The sequence below is a fragment of the Diachasmimorpha longicaudata genome, chromosome 1, assembly GCF_034640455.1.
Source record: "Diachasmimorpha longicaudata isolate KC_UGA_2023 chromosome 1, iyDiaLong2, whole genome shotgun sequence".
Taxonomy (NCBI): domain Eukaryota; kingdom Metazoa; phylum Arthropoda; class Insecta; order Hymenoptera; family Braconidae; genus Diachasmimorpha; species Diachasmimorpha longicaudata.
The window spans coordinates 10,385,963-10,404,884 of NC_087225.1; the positions used below are offsets into that span (position 1 = coordinate 10,385,963).

At 36.3% G+C, this 18,922-nt stretch overlaps 3 protein-coding genes across 23 annotated transcripts in view; 1 reads left to right on the plus strand and 2 right to left on the minus strand.

The window, feature by feature from the left end:
- Positions 1–11,969, minus strand: part of LOC135165755 (basement membrane-specific heparan sulfate proteoglycan core protein-like) — a 63,718-nt gene extending 51,749 nt beyond the window's left edge. For 9 of the 21 annotated variants that reach the window (XM_064127411.1, XM_064127420.1, XM_064127395.1 and 6 more), the window contains exon 1: positions 11,284–11,969. In XM_064127411.1, the coding sequence (XP_063983481.1) occupies positions 11,284–11,361 (78 nt within the window). In that variant the 5' untranslated portion in view covers positions 11,362–11,969. The remainder of the gene's footprint in view (positions 1–11,283) is intronic. The other 12 variants (XM_064127537.1, XM_064127519.1, XM_064127528.1 and 9 more) reach the window with 4 other exon arrangements.
- A 2,799-nt stretch (positions 11,970–14,768) lies between these two features.
- Positions 14,769–16,851, plus strand: LOC135165899 (glucose-induced degradation protein 8 homolog). The gene is made up of 4 exons (XM_064127694.1): positions 14,769–14,904; positions 15,291–15,409; positions 15,762–16,156; positions 16,523–16,851. The coding sequence occupies exons 2-4, from the start codon at positions 15,304–15,306 to the stop codon at positions 16,697–16,699; spliced, it is 678 nt and encodes a 225-aa protein (XP_063983764.1). The 5' UTR covers positions 14,769–14,904; positions 15,291–15,303; the 3' UTR covers positions 16,700–16,851.
- On the minus strand, positions 16,744–18,901 carry LOC135165883 (nucleoporin Nup35). The gene is made up of 3 exons (XM_064127660.1): positions 18,568–18,901; positions 18,294–18,408; positions 16,744–18,183 (listed from the first exon to the last, which is right to left on the minus strand). The coding sequence occupies exons 2-3, from the start codon at positions 18,405–18,407 to the stop codon at positions 17,362–17,364; spliced, it is 936 nt and encodes a 311-aa protein (XP_063983730.1). The 5' UTR covers position 18,408; positions 18,568–18,901; the 3' UTR covers positions 16,744–17,361.
- Between the last annotated feature and the right edge of the window lie 21 nt (positions 18,902–18,922).

An 18,922-nucleotide genomic window follows, 5' to 3' on the forward strand; every position in this document is an offset into this window, starting at 1 on the left:
AGTTCACGAGTGAGCGCGAGTGGATGAACTGTCTCGAAGACACTCCACTACAGACGCAGAACTGAGTATATGAGTTATTCAAAAAATAAACTGATTAATCAATTATCGACGGAAGTTTCGTGTGAATTCGCGGTTCCCAAGTTCATCTAGCTATCTCAGTCGAGATCTCGAGAAGGTCCCGTTGAACCAGCGAACAACTCATTTCAATTTGCAATTAGTTGTTCAGCAAAAAATATTTGAAAACAAATTTCTTCAGAAAGTTGCGCTCCATTCACATCCGATGGAAGCGTGACATCATGTGCAGAGGTATCCGTTAAAAAAGAGATAAAAAAACTCATTCCAATCATCATTATGTCATTTGGTATAAGTTATGCAACTCCTGCAGAAAGCGATAGGTCGCATCCTCGCATACCAAGTGTGATATCTTTGTCGACAAGAAATGTTAACTCTGTCCTCGAGAAGTATTTGGTGGGTCTTTTGCGGTTAGTCAGCGTACAGTATTTGTCATCAATAGTGGACAAAATCGTGAGAGGAGTGAAGATGCTTGTGGTTATTTTTAACCTCATAAAGTAATGGAAAAAATAAAGTCATATGAATGATAAAAATAGTACTACCGAGAATCGGATAAAAAAACCGATCTCCAAAGCGATGAAGAGCAGAATAAATCCGAGATACCACCAAAAAAAAAGGGACAATAATAAAAAAGTGGAAATAAATCCGTCAAAAATACTAAGCTAAAACGAGCCGGTTGGATGAGGATTTGTCGCTCGGGATCTTAGACAATGGACTATTAGGGCAGTTCTGCGGTAAGCCGCTTGCCATCCCCACCCTCTAACTCCTGAAGGAGATTTTCTGGCGAGGGTGTAAGCACGCGGCACTCACTCGACTCAGTGTCCCACCCCTCATCCGCACAACCACAGCCACTTGACGTTCCCTCGAGCTTTCTCCCACTGTTTTACTGTATATTTCAACGCCTATTTGCAACCCCCATGCCCTTACACCCCTTGCGTCGTCTCCTTTACCCCATGCAGTGACACATCCGCCGGCGACTTTTCGTCCATTTCCAATTTCTCTCACTCTTTCTTTTAATGATCCTTCTAATTCGCGAGATTTTTTTGATAAAATGGAAAGGGTAGTACAAGGGGTGTAAGGCGTCTCCCTTGGAGACCGCGACACGAAGAGGTGGAATTAATAGAGGATGAACCGTGGGTTCATATTACAATGAACTACCAACTGATTAAACGAAAGAAATAATACATTTCTACACAGGTACAGAAAAGTAGTTTATGACACGTGGGATAATATTAGTCGTCTACGGCCTGTCCCATAATCCTCCCACGATCCCGAAAAGATTTTATCAAAACAAAGTGTGTCAGGAAAGTGACTTTTTTGCACAGCGCGATAAAAGAATTATTTAATAGGATGAATTGCCTATTGTAAAGATAATTTTGAATTTTTATAAATTGTAATAAGCAAATGTATAAATATAATAAAAATGTGATAATAGATACCAAATGTGAATGGGTCGATTGTAAACAGAGGGAAGGGTAGGAGTCGATGTAAAACAAAGAAAACATTTGTAATATCAAAGAAATAAATTAAATTCAATTGAATTTTTATGAATTTTGATTTTATGTCATCATGATAACTTTGTTGCCCTGCAATTACATCAGATGAGCTCTTGCCATATCATTTAAATCGTGAAACGAGGAGAAGACGTATCCTTATCCTACATGATTTATTTATTGACAGAATAGCAATAATGATGATTAATATAACGCAACTGTCATTTCTGCAAAAAAAAATATGACAGTTAATATTGTTTTTAAAGTGAATGATGATGTTTTTTGCTTTTATATGACTGTTGCTCTGCCTTTAGAGATGAAAAGTTATGAAAGATGTATCTAAAGTGCAAATTTCATTACATTTCCGTCATATAAATAATGTCTACATTCCACAAATGCTTTTCATCCGACTGACATACGTCCCATGGTGAGCAAAGTATAAAACATGTACCTCTTTATTCAACCCTCAATTTTTTTCTCCATATTCATACGAGTCAGACACTTCCGTGTACTGAAAATTGATGTTAATTGGTGTTACAAACGTGATACTTTAGCGAAAATTTTCTGGGGTCTAGCGGTTCGTTGAGCGAAAGGCTGACTCTAACTGGCAAGTTCATTGTCTGGTGTGCACCAACCCTCTCAGAGAATATTCAGGTAAATTAACCAGATATCGAAACTGGATTACGAGAGGGTAGATATTGAGAGATCTCAAATTTCCAATTATCATCAAAATTCTGCAGTTGCGTAATAATCTTCCCGGTAGAATTGGCTAGATAATGAAGAGCCGTTCACGGGCAGTTAAAAATTCTCACGATAATGAATTCAAGCCCATACGTCCATGGTGATAATGCGCTATTATTATCGAATTCTAAATCTTTCTGCTCTAATTGGATTAATCTCTTAATCCCGATTCGATTAATCTCTTAATTCCGGTGAACTTGTTGCAGTAGCAATCATTCTATCAATTCTTCTGAATTATTCCCAGGGCGATTTACTCGGTGACATCTCAGATGTTTTTTAATTTAAACAATGGAAGACAGCTCTAGACGAAACTTTATATGAACAAAACAAATAATTATCAATGGACCACTTGATACAAAGGATCCTACATAGGCGCGTCCTGAGGTATTGGATGGTTGCACTGTATAATTGGCTCTTATATTTCGTTTCTTTAATTAAGTCTCCAACTCACATTCTTTGAAAAATCTGTTCATATCTTCAAATGGGGACAATATTGATATTTTTTATCAGTTCTTTATCTGCTGATTGAATCTAGAATAATGCTAACCGAATTGGTTGATATTCTTCTGGGAATTATAGCCTCCTGCCTTTCATTTTACGTTTCGTACCTTAAGGTATTTTTGTAAGACGTCAAAAATCTTGAAAAAATGGCTACTTTGTGGAAGAAATGTTTAAAGATTCTGCATCATTGGGAATATCGTACGTTTTCGCAGATCTCAGTTGAATAGTTGCTCAAAAATGGATGATTCGAAGGTCGGTAATTGAATCAGGGCTCGATACCAGTTATAGTCTCCCCTTTCGATTCACCTCATTTGAAGACACTGGCAAAGCCTTTAATTTGTCTAAGGTTTGACCAAGTTAATGGCCGAGGGGATAATCCAGAATTTTAATATACTGCTCATAATTTCTCTCCCTCATATTCCCTCATATCAACTCTTCACATTTCAGAGAATGCAAAAGTGCAATGCAGTACTGAATGACATCATCGATAAATAAATTTTAGGGATTTTATATGACCTTTCGAAGCCGGAAACTTCTTTCGCATTCGAATGAGATCATACATACTGCTGTGGGTTGACTACATACATATTTCTTTTTTTCATATCCAAAACGTGAAATGATTCTTCTTTTGAAAATGCAGAGAAAAAAAATCTGGTTTTAAAGCCTGCCATGTATGGCATTGGGATGTCTGCCTCGTGGTTGCATATACAAATATCAACGGTTTGAGAGGAAAGGATTAATGTGGATTGAATGCATGTACCCGTTAGTTCTTTTGCAGTCACCACTTTCTCTACGGCAAACAAAAATTGTAAAAATCCCGAACGCGATAAAACACTTTGCAAAACATTTTATCTACTCTTCAATTGAGTTTGCCTCAATGTCATTCAAAAATGTCAATTTGTTAATAGTATGTTTTGAAATTCAATAATCATTCCATTTGCAATTAAATGCCATGAAAACTAATCATAAATGATCTCCAATACTATAATTTCCTGTAATTTATTCCTAACGATAAAAACTGGAGAGACATTCTCCAGACTTATTATAGAAATGCGTAATAAACCCGTTTTTTTTTCTTATTTACTTTACATTCGGTTATGTCCGAACTTTCGACCGTAATCTCCGAGGTCAGACGTAAAAGAGGGTCGGGCCAGTATTCGTCAAATGATTTCTTTTCTCTCATTTGCTTTACTGAAACTTTTCCGTTTTTTTTCCTAATTTTTATAACTTTTTCAAAGTTCTTCACTGCTAAAAAATTAATTGGGATTTACATATGTTTTTTTATTTCTCGTTTACTGCACTAATGCGTTATTATTATATGTTCAAATTTTCTGCTTCTGTTCACATTCTTCGGAGCTAAAAAATGAGTTACGATTTTTCCAAGGTTGACAGGAATATTTATTCTGCAGTATCGCGGTATTTGCAGGCACGGTAAACGCATCTGCCGCATGTTCGATTATATGGGACATGAATCAATTACCGCGGACACATTCATCATTGTGTTTCGTATAAAATATTCTTTGCAATTGTAAATTCAACAGTCGATAATGGATTTTAATTTTGACATTTGTGGTTGAATCTAGAGAGGATAGAAACTGGAAATTCCCCAAACATTAATTTTCTCTAATTTGTCATTTGACTTTTCATTATTTCTAAAAGTTACCACTTGAATTAATTAAATTATGTCATGTTATGCATAGTTGAGATCCACTGAATTGCGAAGAGAAAAGATAACGTATCACAGCGGCGAAGGTTTCGAAAACCGGCTCATGTTATTTTTACTCCTTCAATTAGTCACGGACAGAAGAAGGTACTTGCAATGGAGAACATATTAATTAAATATATCAATCACCTCATAAAATAACTTGTAATAGGATTGTATATAAGTATAAAGCATTCGCCTCGTAACATTAATGTCGTTGAACTTGCATGAATGTTATCGGTTGGGCTCGAGGGGGGCACCAGGTGCCCAGTTGTATATCTCAGTGCACATTACAGACTTACATTCTGATAACAATCGTCGGAACTCTCGTAAAAACTCCATGAAAAAAATTCCTCTTCTCAACAAATAGCAGTGACTTATAAAATCTATAAATATTGAAAGTGTTAAAAATATTTTAGTATGAACAAATTAATAGATATTATTTTTTGTCGACGTGAGTATGAGAATATTTACCAAAACGTAAATCATAACTTCCTGCGTAATTTAAAGGACAGTTTTTCTACATTTTCATTCATTTAAACGTCTTGGCATTAAAATTAAATTTAATACTAATGTGACAGACATTTAACAATAATGTGAACTATGAATGCACATTAGTCATCTATCGTTTCCTTTTCCTAGTTTGAGTTGAAAATTTTTCAATTTTTTTTTCAACGAAGTTGAATCAATTTATTATCATAGTATTACATCGGATTACATTGTCCACATGTGACCGAAGGTTTTCGAAGAAAAAACATACAGAAAATAGGGAAATGTTTCAATAAATTCTTCCTTATCCGAGAAGGCCATAAATCCATGTGGTACCTTTGAGGTTTATTCGAGCATATATGAAATCCCCACCGACCGTATTTTTTTCTTCTTTATTATTCGCGGTAAAAATAAGTCGGAGTATTAACATATTTCTGGATCCCCCACTTATTTTTTTTATATACTAAAAATGATCTTACTATCAAATTTTAATGTAAGGTGAAAGACATCGAGGCAAGGAGGTATCAAAAATAATTTACTGGTGATACCACTGAATTCATACTGACGATTAATAAAAGTAAGTGAGGTACTGGAAATAGTCTCTGACATCATTGTACTTTCATAAAGCATTACAAACAACTCGTGGGCTCTTTTTACTATTTATAAAACTGTATAATTTATGTGCGATGGTCTCATACTCGAGAATCGTATGAAATAAATGTTGATGGATCATGAGACAATTGAATATTTCAACTCCCTAATGGTGGCGTTAATTGACGATACAGACGACGGAAAGAAATGGGGACAAAATATTATTGTCACCACTTTTATTAGATCATCGCGCGGTGAAACTAAGTGACATAACATCTTTATTATCATATATTCATAAATTATGGGTGAAAGATCTTGAAGCATTTAATGAATCTTGAGTAATTAATACAATCAATAAAAGACTTTTGACCGTTACTTCCATTATTTATATTTATTTTTCACTTCCCCCACGTCTGTTAGTACTGAACTCACCAATGGATCGGCGGAAATTTTATTTTCTACGGAAACAGGAAGAGATATGTTGATTTTTCTAATTACCAAAAATAAAGGGACAACACTTTATTACAGCGAAGTAATTTTCTAGCCAAATTAGAGACTGAAAACTCTCGCGAAATGTCATTTCACTGGCAAACAAAAATTGAATCGAATTCCCCCTCGTAACCTTTTTCATTCATTCATTCCGGTCCACATACACCCCCTTCTCCCCTTCTCGGGTACCGATATTCCAGATCTCAAGAATCGTTACACAATAAGAATGTGAAAAAATCGATGTTTGTCCTTTGATTCTCCTAGAAGGCGAAAAGCGACGAAGAATATCAGATTCATGAGGTGTGAATAATGCAATATACGACGTGAATTTCTACGTGGCGTTAAATTTGGCTCGTCTTACACTCAACGCACATACGTTAGATATATATTACATATCCTCCACTATGGGGGTCGCGCATATGTACACATGTGCACAAAGAATATCTCTGGTTGATATCGTCACAGGCTAGATGCAACAGAAGTTCCCAGAAAGAAATGGCACTCATCTCGCTTTTTATTTTTTCACTCGTCGTCGATTTTTCAGAAATCGCATTCCGTATACTTTTTATATATCATACATATGATGCCCTGTTGACAGTTTATCTCCGCGCTTTATTCGCTTGAGGATTGAGTATGAATTTTATGGGGTTCCCATCGTAATATACAGAACAAAAAATTTGATGCAATAGCATCTGTTGAGCAGTTGGACAGAGGCTGCAGCAAAGTCTCGAGTGTGAAAGAATTTAATTAATCCAATTTTTAAGACATTGGACATCGTTTGCTGATACACACGTACTGAAAATAGGATTATCAACTAATCAAACGGCTAAATAAATAAAAAGAAAATTAGTTTTGACCTTAATCTGCTCCAATGCTCTCTGGAGACAACAAATGAAGGGATGATGCGCACACAATACACTCTATTCATTGAACTCGATTTTAACAAAAAAAAAAAGAAACTATAAACATCCCATCACTTCTCAAATTTTCCATCCGTAAGAATAGAAACAGAGGGAAAGAATACAGCATTAGCCATTGTATATTACTCCAACCAAAAATTCAACAATTTATGATTTGTTTCTGGTTTTAAATTGATATGTTGGAGAACAGATGAAGTACATGATTGTGGAACCACTTTGTCTCACTGTCAGTCGAGAAAAGGAAGCGGGAGACAAAGCGGGCTTCTTTGCAAAGTTCAGTTATTTCTTCTATTTACTTTTTCTCTTTAGAGCCAAAGAGTATAGAGCACACCCGCTACGCCCTTTCAAACCAGTTTGACTCGTCGCCCACGCGTATCTCGATGCCTTATAATGCCACACGCATGGAGGACGAGAGGATTTAAAATTAAAAGAAATAAAAGGGAAGCAGAATATACGGTACAGACGCATCATAACCTTGGAATTTCTACTCGTCCACCAATAATCCACAAGACTTTCAAATTTTGTTAAACTCTTGCTCACTATTGCAGTAATATCAGCTCGTGAAAGGAGAGACACGAGAACTACCAAAAATTCGAAAATAAATGAGGGTATTTTGAGCTATACAATTTGGGAACTTCATGCACAGCAATGGAATTATTAAAATCAGATGATTCTTCTGAAATGATGATTCTCATTTCCATCACCGGATAAAAGAGAAATGAAATTAAAATTTCATCATTAGATGCATTATCCTGATGAAGTTATATTTTTGCGATTGTGAATTCTCGCTGTCTCAGATATTGTTTGGCACGAAAGTGACTTAAACCAAGGGATTACAAATTCATATGTGATGGAACATCAGAATTTGAATCGAGTTGCAAGCAATGGATTCTTCACTGGGGGGGGGCTTAAAACGACGGAGGAGTGGAGATCCTACCTGCCCGAGCGTCGAACTTACTCCGGGAAATTGTTCGGCTCTTCAAATAGAAGAGCAAGGATTCACTTCCGTCTACTGAATCACTTCCTCGATTATATTCGATCATATCGTTGAAAATTTTTGGTAATATCACATGCGAAGAAAAATCCAAAATTTGTACAGCAAATTTCACGTGGCAACTGCCGGAACTGGTCACTTCCAGTTTGAGTTCAAAAAAATGTCGGACTATTCGATAGTCGTTAATTTTTATTGAAAACTTTTGCATTATTTAGCCAAATTAGTAGAATTCGCGGAACTTAGAAATGACGGTTTCAGACGCGAAACGATGTGGAAGGCGCCAGAGAGCCGCCGGATTGTTTACATAAACATAAACAATTAGTTCATGGGGAGAAAGAACAGAGGGTTCGATTATGTGACTAAAATTCGTTGGGTCTTTGTAACCCGTGTTTTGTCTCCTGGAAAGTTACATCGAGTACATAATTTTTATTTCCTCGTGTATTTGACGAACAAACTCGGAAGCCAGAGGTGAATCTACTGCACTCCATATTTATTTATATCTTGGTAGATAAGAAAAATAAACAATGATAATACCATTAAGAGGATGATGACGGAAATCCAATAGACGACTGATTGATTCATTACTCCAACGAATTTTTAAGTCACTGAGATTATCAATTAATCTCATCCGAGCAATTATTTTTTCTCCGAATCAAGTGTTTGACATCTCGATAAATTATCCGAAGATTATTTTTAATTTAATTTCTGACAAAAGTTCACATCTGCGTTTTAAATTCCCCGTTAAATGAAAATCAGTGACATCCGATGTATTTTCTCTGACTGGTGTCGGATTACCAAACTCTTCATTTATTATCAGCTCAATCGTAACTTAATCCTCCTTGAAAACCTGTCATCAGTCACAGGGAAGTCGATGGCTCTTTATCGTCTCAATAACTTTCCAAACATCGAATTATTATATGTATCCGAAGCCCTTGAATGACTCACGAGTTGAAGGTTTTATTATATATTTTTGTCCCAAAAAAAGAGTTGATTAACATACGAAAAGTTGTTCAGCGGCATTTTACAGTCTTACACAGAAACTTATGAAATTGCAAAACCCCAACGGAAATCAACTGAACTTGCTTGCTTATGTACACATAAGGCTTCTGTGCTTTTTTCTCGTACTTCTCGTTTACGGTTTTATTATGTTCATTCTGTACTCATCATGAATAACATAGAAAAAAAACTTATGATATATTTTATTGCGCCAGATAATTTTAAAACTATATAATAGATATTAAAAATTTGGATCAAGTGTCTCACTTTTCCATTAATAGTGATTCTATATTATTTTTTAATACTCATCTCATCTCCCTCTAAACTTTCACCCGTCTCGTCTACCCCAATATTCCAGCCGGATTTAATTCGATCGATCACGTAGATGAATGTAAAAAGAAGAAAGAAATAAAACGGAGGGAATTATTAATGGAATTAAGCCACCAATATTTTGGGATAAAGCCTCATTGGTTCTCGTTCCTCTATTCGTCTCTAAACTCGGAGTCCCACGAACACGTTTGAAAATATTTTAACGAATTAAAAGACTAGCATAAGTGGAAAAATGACATTTTGCATTAAGCCCAAAAACTTGACGTTCATGAGGACTTGAGATTCTGGTAGTAAAACGCTGAATAGAATAAACTTGCCCTTTCAAGGCATTATTGACTATCTACAGTGGAACATTAATGTAGGTACTGAAAAATTCATTGGACGCTACCGTAACCGGATGATCAAATTATTATCGAATTGAAAAGATGAAGGAATGAGCGATCTCAACACAACCGTAACGAAATTACTTTTCCATAAAGAATGATTTTAATTCAATATCCGGTAGTGAAGCCTTCAGATTTGATACCAGGACTAATACATAACAGATATAAATAATAAGAGCATGTTCTTTTTCCAAGAATTTCCTGGTTATTCATATTTTCCTATGCCAAAAAACGGTTACGAAAAATTGAATTTGTTGCGTCTAGACGCGGATACAAAACATTAATTTATAATTTAATCGATTATAGCGGCGAACCAAAGGCAAATCGAGAAAATTCCAGAGGAATTTCCGAAAATTTCATTACTCAACTTGTCGATTTACTGACGTACAAAATTTTTGATTATATCATCAGATGAAGAATGTCTTATCAATATTCTTGAGCGTTATCTTCCACCTATCAGTTTTGGACTAAAAACAGTTATACCTATTATATTTTATATCCTTTGAACCCCTTTTGCGAGTGATAACAATGAACAATTGTTCCCGATATTTGGATTTCGGAATAATAGATTTTTCTTGAAAACTTGACAACAATAATTTCCTACCACATCAAGTGTCTGTCCCTTCTAGCCAAAAAATACGGTTGCAATGTCGAAATCTTCAAACATTTAGATCATCTTGTAAATTCCTCATCTGATCCCACAAATATCGCGGAAATTCTCAGAATACAGTGTCTACTGTCTGCCATCGGTCCCCCTCGTCTACGTCGGCGATTCTATTCCTAACACCGGTAGACACTCACACGGCCAAGATCAAATTTGTTGAGTCGATTTTCTTGAACGAGTTCGTGGAATATCGCGACTCCTATTAACATCTCATTCGCGACTTATTGAGGTTGCATCAATAATAGATAAATTAGGAACAACAATGTGTATGTTTTCTGTTAGAAGGAATTTTGAAGATTCCTTTTCTGCGATAGTCCAAATTCTATGTAAAAATATTCTTTCATCTTTGTCACTTTATTTATTTTTCTCGCAATTTATACCGATTTTCTATCATCGTCTAAGGATTGGGCAGATCGGAATTGCTGGAATTAGTCACTTCAAAATGTGAAATTCTGTATAAAAATGTCACAGTAATTTTTGACGAACGGTACATGTAACACTCTATATTACTTATCGTCCCTCTCCGTTAGTCAAGTACCTGGAGAATTATCGTGTTACATCACTGATGTAGATACTGCTGTTTAGTACTTGATGTATTAAGTATTCATGTCTGCCAACTGATTTCAGACATTCATTAGCTCAAGCTAGAATAAAAAGCCGAAAGCGAGGAGATGAAGTTGTCATTTTCGTGCAAATCAATGTAGAAAATTACAGAATCTATTTTGAATAATTGAATTACCTCGAAAAAAAAACACTTTTCTAAACATTTATGGCATTCACCATCGAATTTCGTTAATCTCTTCAGATACATAAAAATTAGTCAAGTGAGGACTTATCTCCTACCCTCGTCATTCGACTTTCCGATAAATATCAATTAAGATATCTATATCTTAATTCTCAAAAAATGATAGAATTTACCTGATGACCATTGCCGAGCGCCCCATGAAGAAGATGACAAAGCAGCACAGCCGCGATTGCACTCCTAATCAACACCATTGCTCTTGTCTCCCGGTAACAAGAGGACAATCCCTACAATGTCCCTCCCGATTACTTCAGATTTACGTATTCCACAGACACATTTTAACGATTCACAACACGGGGATAACCAAAAAATGTCTCAGATCTCAAATCTTACTGATCAAAAGTAGGACAAAAACAACTTGATTTCCAAATGAATTCAAGACTCCTCCAATTTCATACGCAAATGAAAATGTATGAGATGGATAATGCTCAAATTCAAAGGAAAACAATGAAATTGTTACTAACGATTCACCCGGACCGTCCGTCGACGCACTCGATACCGGTGTTTGGTAGTGTCTGAGCACCGGCGAGACAAATTTTTTTCATAAGTCTGTTCTCTCTCTCCCCCTTCCCCCTGCCGGCGAAGGAGTTGGTTGTTTTGATATTATTCAACTTTGTTTTGCAGTTGTCCTGTCCAAAATCTGTACGCACCGTGTTTCTATGGTGCCTCACTGTCCACTCTGGTCGTCAAGAGTGTGACTGATGCGTTAGTGAAGGGAGTGAGGAGACTAAACTCTTTTTTAACGTGTTCCCCACAGCATGAACAAACGGAGAGTCGATCTCGGGACGCGGGCTGAGATTCTCTGCAGTCGTAGGACGGCAACTCCGGTTGTGCGGCTCCCCCACCATGTCGACAATACGCCACGCTGACTCGAGACCTATCGAGAGGATTGCACAGAATAAGGGGAGGGGGGCGTGCGGTTTTAATCGGTTCGTATATTTTTACCAATTATAAAGTGGTGTACTGGCAATTTTCCACATTATCAAATTTTTATATTTTCATATAGAATCGGAGTTTTGTCATCATCATCATGATTTTGTCCTTCACGCAATTTTTCGATCAAATTTTGTTTTCTCATAATTGTGGCCATCACTGCAGACCAATAATCACGAAGCTGTGGTGCCATTGTTCGGTTATTTATTAGCAATAAACAGTGTTTTTATGTTGTCGATCTTTAGAGTAGACTTTACAAATTGCGTGTAAAATTGTACATTTTGACACAATTGGGGGAAAGTGTTTTTGGACTCGTGGGGAGGTTTATAATCCCTATGCTTTACACACAGTCTGAAAAATAAATTACTTCACTACCATTACGGATGACGAATTTAACTGGTACAATTGAAAAACAGTACCAGCAGTGATCTCAGTTGATGTCACGAAAAATACGATGTGTTAGACGTGGGTGTGAAAAGTGGATCTTTTTGCATTGATAACGCAGTGAACCCTTTTGAAAAGATAATGGACCACCCTCTTATATGATAGATGAGGTGAAAATAAGATTGGAGAATCGATGGCAGTCTCTTATCATTAAATAGTTGAGTTTTCACTTCGGACGATGATGATCGTCAATAAATTACCTCAGTGCTATTTCTGTTGATCCACCAGACATCTTACCACCAACGTTGATCAATGCCCTTCATATTGGTCTATTCCATCAACAATTACCCTGAAATCTAGACCAACACTGAAAAATTTCCATTTGTGTTATATCAGGTGAAGAATTCGATAACTTCATGACAAGTTGTTGAAGTAAACAAAATATTTCATTTAAATAGTTTCTCGGAGATCCAAAACTGGACGAACCACGTACACATTTCTCAAAATTGATCAGTGTCAGACACAATTTACGTTGATTACTCTTAGACTTCCCAATACCAACCAAATTTCTCAGAAATTCTTGTTAGTAAAATAACGATTCCTTTCATGTGATTAGTGTATCAAACAGTTGACGAGAATAATTATTAACTATCCGTATCTCACACTGCATTACCAAAAATAAATATGCAGTCACTGAGCTGATGAGTTCTGTGCCCTCATTTCAATTGGTCACAATCCCAAAATAAATAGTAAAACCATTCGACTGCTAAATATTTATCCACAAGAATGTGTATAGTTCAGGAAAAAGTTTATAAATTTTTGACACCTCCATGCCAACCATTGATTCCAATTGTATTCCTCAATATCATTGATGGGGCAAATGAAAAAATACAATTTCAACGCAGTGAAAAATTTACTTATACGAACGTCCAGACAATGAGGATGAGAACCAAACCGATCAATTGCCCCTTGTAACCCACGACTTTTCGAATGGAGACTGTGTGAATGGCTATATGAATATCCCGAATGGTTTGTGACAATTTCATTGGAGTGACTGACCCACAGCTGAACCCCATGCAAATTAAAACGAATCAAGATGAATTAAACATTCAGTGGTGTCACTCCACTGACTCACTCCATTTACTGATGTCTTTCATCTGGCTTGATTACAATCCCAGTGCTTTGGGCGCCGATCCATCCGGTTCTAGTGTATGGTATGGATGGATGTTGCATTGGAGAGGAGAACTTATTCCAGGAAGCGATACACGTGGGGTTGGGAACGGGGAGCAAGGGAATTAAATTAACATTGTGTGTGCTGGTAATTGAGAGAATGTTAAAGATTCTGGGTTTTTTGTGTCTTCCCAAAAATTCAGTTGATGCAATGACCTGGTGTTTAGGCCATCAATACAACTTTACTACTTTGAGTAATGGAAATAACAACATTAATAAGAACAATGACGTAATGCATAATTTATTTGTCACGATGACATAAGCTAGTAATCGGGTTGTCCTAATCAGCCAGTAAGAATGCACTACTCCTCTTGCATCATTATTCCAATCTCCCAGTCATAATTGTTACCCTCTCTTTTATTGACAAGAGAATTCGATAGTGCGTAATGTCATAATGATTCTAGAGGAATCCAAAAATTAGCTTCTGATCAACATACGTCAATCAATGGGTATGTGATTAGGTTTTTTATTAAATCAATTCTTGGAATTTAAAACGAAGTTGAGTGATAAAGGCCAATTTCTTAAATTTGGAATTATGCTATAAAAATGCATAACAGTCAGTGGTTGCAGTATTTTAGAAAAATTCTGAAGGTCCTGAGTTGAAAAAAAATGAATTCAATAATTTCGAACAATTTTCATCGTAACATTTTAATAATTTCCGGGGAATGTTTGACCCTGTTTTACCATAATGGAGTACTCCATTAACCAACAAGTGGCGCCATCCGAAGGACAGTTCTTCGTTCTACCCTGTGCCTATCATTTTGCGACGTCCGCGACGCTCCCACGTAAACTTGTTGTGTCTATCGTTTTCTCCACATCTCCCTCTCTTCACAGTGACAGGAGAAAAGGAGTGTTCGGAACAAACCTAAATTTATCAACCACTATCACAAAAAGTCACAAGGTTTTGGTGAACTTGAAAACGAAGGAAAACAACAATTGTCTTCATTCATTATTTTTACGTCTCATACATTGATTTCTAAGTTTGACTCGTCATTGTGGCGGTATCAGAATTATTGTTTTGTTTGCTTCGGTATAATTGGCAACAATATTCAAAATTCACTTGTAATTCGACATTTTTTTGGAATCATCGTGATTTTTGAGGGTAATTCATCAGTGCAAGTGCGTCTCAGGGTTCAGGAAGTATATTCTTGGAGGTCGTTGGGTTATTATCGAGTCGAGCTGTCTCGCACGTAAGCATTTGTTGATCTGAAAGTAGTAAAGGAAAAATGCTAAATTTAGAGAAATATCGTTCGCTATCTTGAAAAATACAGTACTTCTTATGTTAAGTTGATGTCATTTAAAAAAATTACGTTAACCAATGTTTATTTTTTTGCCAATTTCTAATAAATGAATCTTTTTCCTAGAGCTAATTGGAGAAAATCTGCCTAAATACTTAATTCTTAATCCCCTTATCATTTAGATTTTGCAAATGAAACGGATTATTTTTTGATGCTGTGGGGATAGGTCTCCCAAGTCTCTCAATCATGTTTTTTAACCTTTCATTTATTTCATGGTCCCATTAACCTGACCCATAGTATTGAGTGTCATTGTTGCTGTACTATTTAATATTCTATAGGGTTTTGAGCTTCATGGAGAAACAAGACGGTGGCCCACGAGAGGAGTGGTTAGCTGAAGTGGGCTCACACATCCAGAGGGTCTCAATGAATAATTTAATAATGAATTATTTAGTCACAGGTATTTAAGTTAATTGAACTGTTATGTTAAGTGTATGGGAAGCTGTATGGTCATCCTCAGGGCAACTCCACGAAATTTTTCCATCCTTTATAAATCGAAAAGACAATTCTAAGTAGATTCCTTAAATATATTACTCCAGTTTCCTAATTTTGCCGCTCTGTCTCAGAAGTTCAAATTATTTTTCTTCATACTAAACCAACGAGGAAAGTAAATCCTTTTGTCTCACTGGCTGTACCAATTTCAATGAATTATTAAATATCAAAAATTTGTCTTAAGCAAAGCCAGTGAGTTATTTTCTTCAGCCACCAGTTCCGTAATTGATGCACTTACAAAAGTAACTGAAATCCTTCAGAGGGTTTTAAAGAAGCAGCCGAAAAATTCCAACAAGAGTCTGGTGTTGGACCAACAGTAGAGCTGAACTCGATGGACGACAGGATTCGCATTCGCGATGCAGTCCAGAATGGCAGAATCCAGGAGGCCACGGATCTCGTCAATCAACTCCATCCTGAGTTACTTGATAATGACAGATATTTGTATTTTCACTTGCAACAGCTGCACCTCATTGAACTCATTCGCACTGGGCGAATAGAGGAGGCATTGCAATTTGCCCAAGATCAACTTAGTGAGGCTGGTGAGTCGGACGATAATATTTTGAGTGAACTGGAGCGAACTTTGGCTTTATTGGCATTTGAGGAACCTATGAAGAGCCCTTTCAGTGATTTGCTTCATCCATCTCACAGACAAAAGGTACAATTTTATTGGAGTATTGAATTAAAGAAAAATTCTTCTTCTCTAGATCTCATTCCACGAGAAGTGAGTGAATGGCAGATCGTCACTATCTTGGCAATTGATCTCAATTTTTTTTCTACTATCGAAAGGTTGAAAAAACTAGTTCTCAATTTTTTTCAGATCTTTCAAATTTCTAAGGGAGTGACGATACACTGGCACCTCATTTGACACGAAATATCTCAATTATTAATGTAGTTTATGCATTTAATATTATTTTTTGATTTAAATTAAAGTTTTAAAGACATAATTCAACTGCAATATTGAGTTGTTTTAATCAATTACTAATCTTAAGTCAATTCACCGAATTATTTTTCCGGCTTGCAGATTGCAAGTGAATTAAACACTGCAATTTTAAAAATGGAGCATAGAGAATCAACAAGTCCAAGGCTAAATAATCTCCTGAAGATGATATTGTGGGCGCAGGATGAACTGGACAAGAAAAAAGTCAAATATCCAAAAATGACCGATCTGGGGAGTGCAGCTATCGAGAATCCTAAGTAATAAACTCAATCCTTGAATTAAAAAAAAAACATTTTTAACAAGAATTCAGAGCTACGATTATTTATTCATATATTGGTCTCAAAAGACTGTAACGATTGTCTAAGTATAAGTAGAACAATGAGAAAACGAATAAAAATAATGGTTATTAATAATTAGCAATAATTTTTTTTCACGTGCAAATTGTACTATTTTAATGATTAAATAGAATTATTAAAATTTTATTAAAATTCTAAGCTATAATGAAAAGTAAATAATCCCGATACAGTAATTCCAATGATTGACTCCACGATCAACACTGACTCAAGTATTCTTCAAACTAGTGATGAAATTTCCTAATAATTACGTGTTTTTTACCTCATTATAGCTCACCCTTATTTAAGGGGAAATTAATTTCGAGAATTTAGATCAATAAACCTATGGAATTTAATAAATTCTCTCTTCATTTAAGAAATACCCAAAATTGCTCAATAAAACATTGTCAAAACTTGTCCACCAGCAATTGAAAATGAATAATTCATTATTACAAACTCCAGGTAATTCAGTCACAAGAAAAACCAGATATTGAAAACATAATACAATACAATTAGTAAAAATAAACAAGCGTATGAAATCAATGGTAAATTATGTGTACAAAAATTGTTCTCTTTTCTATGGAATATAAATCACCACCCGAAGACATATTCCATGGCCTTAGAAACGATGCCCGTGGATCGCTGAGGAACGTTATCAGGTTGTCTAATATTCGAGGGGCTGTACTGAGCATTGAAAATCACTCTTTTGTTGATGGAACTATTGGGACTAGTCAAAATATTCGTAGGTTCAGGCCTGTTTGTATTGCTAGTTGAGAAGATTCTCATACTGCCATTGGCCATTCTGTTTTCCTTGTCAGGACTCATGACGACTCCCTCATCAGTACAAGGAGTCACGCCAATCATGATGGATCCGGAGACAATGTTCCCATTGCAGGCCAATGCTCTCTGTGCTTCTTGTTCAGTTGCACATTTCAAATGAATCCAGTTACTTTGTGGCTGAGGGGGAGGATGCTTATCAACAATCCTAACCCTGTTTGAGATGTGTGAGAGGACTATATTGAGAGCATTTGAAGGAAATCCAAAGATGGTGATCCATCTGAGGAGGCCCTGGCTCTCGCCTGTACCAATGTTAAGGCTGTCCAAAAACAATGGATCATTACTATTGATTAAATTTCTTGAAAAACTTCTTCTGTTTCCCCCAGGAAATGAGTCCGTTGGTGGAGCAGTTTCAAAAGTGTCGAAGAGATCTCTCGTGGGAGGACCCCCGGTGAGACACTCTCCACCAATTCGGGGGGTGCCTGGAGACGCTGCATTCGCAAACATGGCCTTCTGTCGATTGTGACGGTAATCCGGGCTTCCATAGCTGGAAATTGGCGAGGGGAGACCGGACGGACTGTTGATGGTCGAGAAACGAGATGTATCGGAAACGCTGGACAACGCCATTCTTCCAGGCTGGTGGAAAATGATTTTAAGACATTAAACTTGAGTTTTGTGTTAAGTATTCCATGCCAAATGAGGCGCTCCATGTCGTGAGCGATATGCAATGACAGTTGTAAATTTACCGTATGGGTTGTCTCTCCCAATATAAAATTTGGAAGGTACGCCGAATTGTTTGCAGGACTTCCAGGGCTCTGCGCTGGACTGCCCACAGGTGATCCCAAGGTCATTGGTTCCATCCTTGTACAAGTGAAAATTAAATAAAAATGGTAGGTTTTTCAAAAATTATTTTGGAGGTTATGTTCATGCTTTCATTCTACGAAAAACCATTGCCCATACTCTTATATTTTGTGTAGGTAATATTAAATAAATATAAAATAAGAAATGTTTTATCATTACCCTGGCCGATTTATTGCACTAATCCGTAATGTAGACTTTTGTCACTCAGATTATTGAGAGAATGGAAAAAATTTCACTTTTGAATCCAACCGTTTCTAAACCAACGACAATATCCTCTGATACATTTACGTTCGTCTTTATCAACAGAACCCAGAACAATGTAGAGTAAACCCAGGGTATCAAAATCCACGTGAACACCTTTTACTCCAAAAAATTTCCACTCCTAAAAAATGGCCTCTATTTTCCTAAGATCCAAAGGCTCTAAATATGAAAACGAAGAACTCCCAGCAAAAACGGTCCAACAATGTCCGTTTAGTTACCAATTCCCTTGAAACCCTGCATTACCAACCCACAA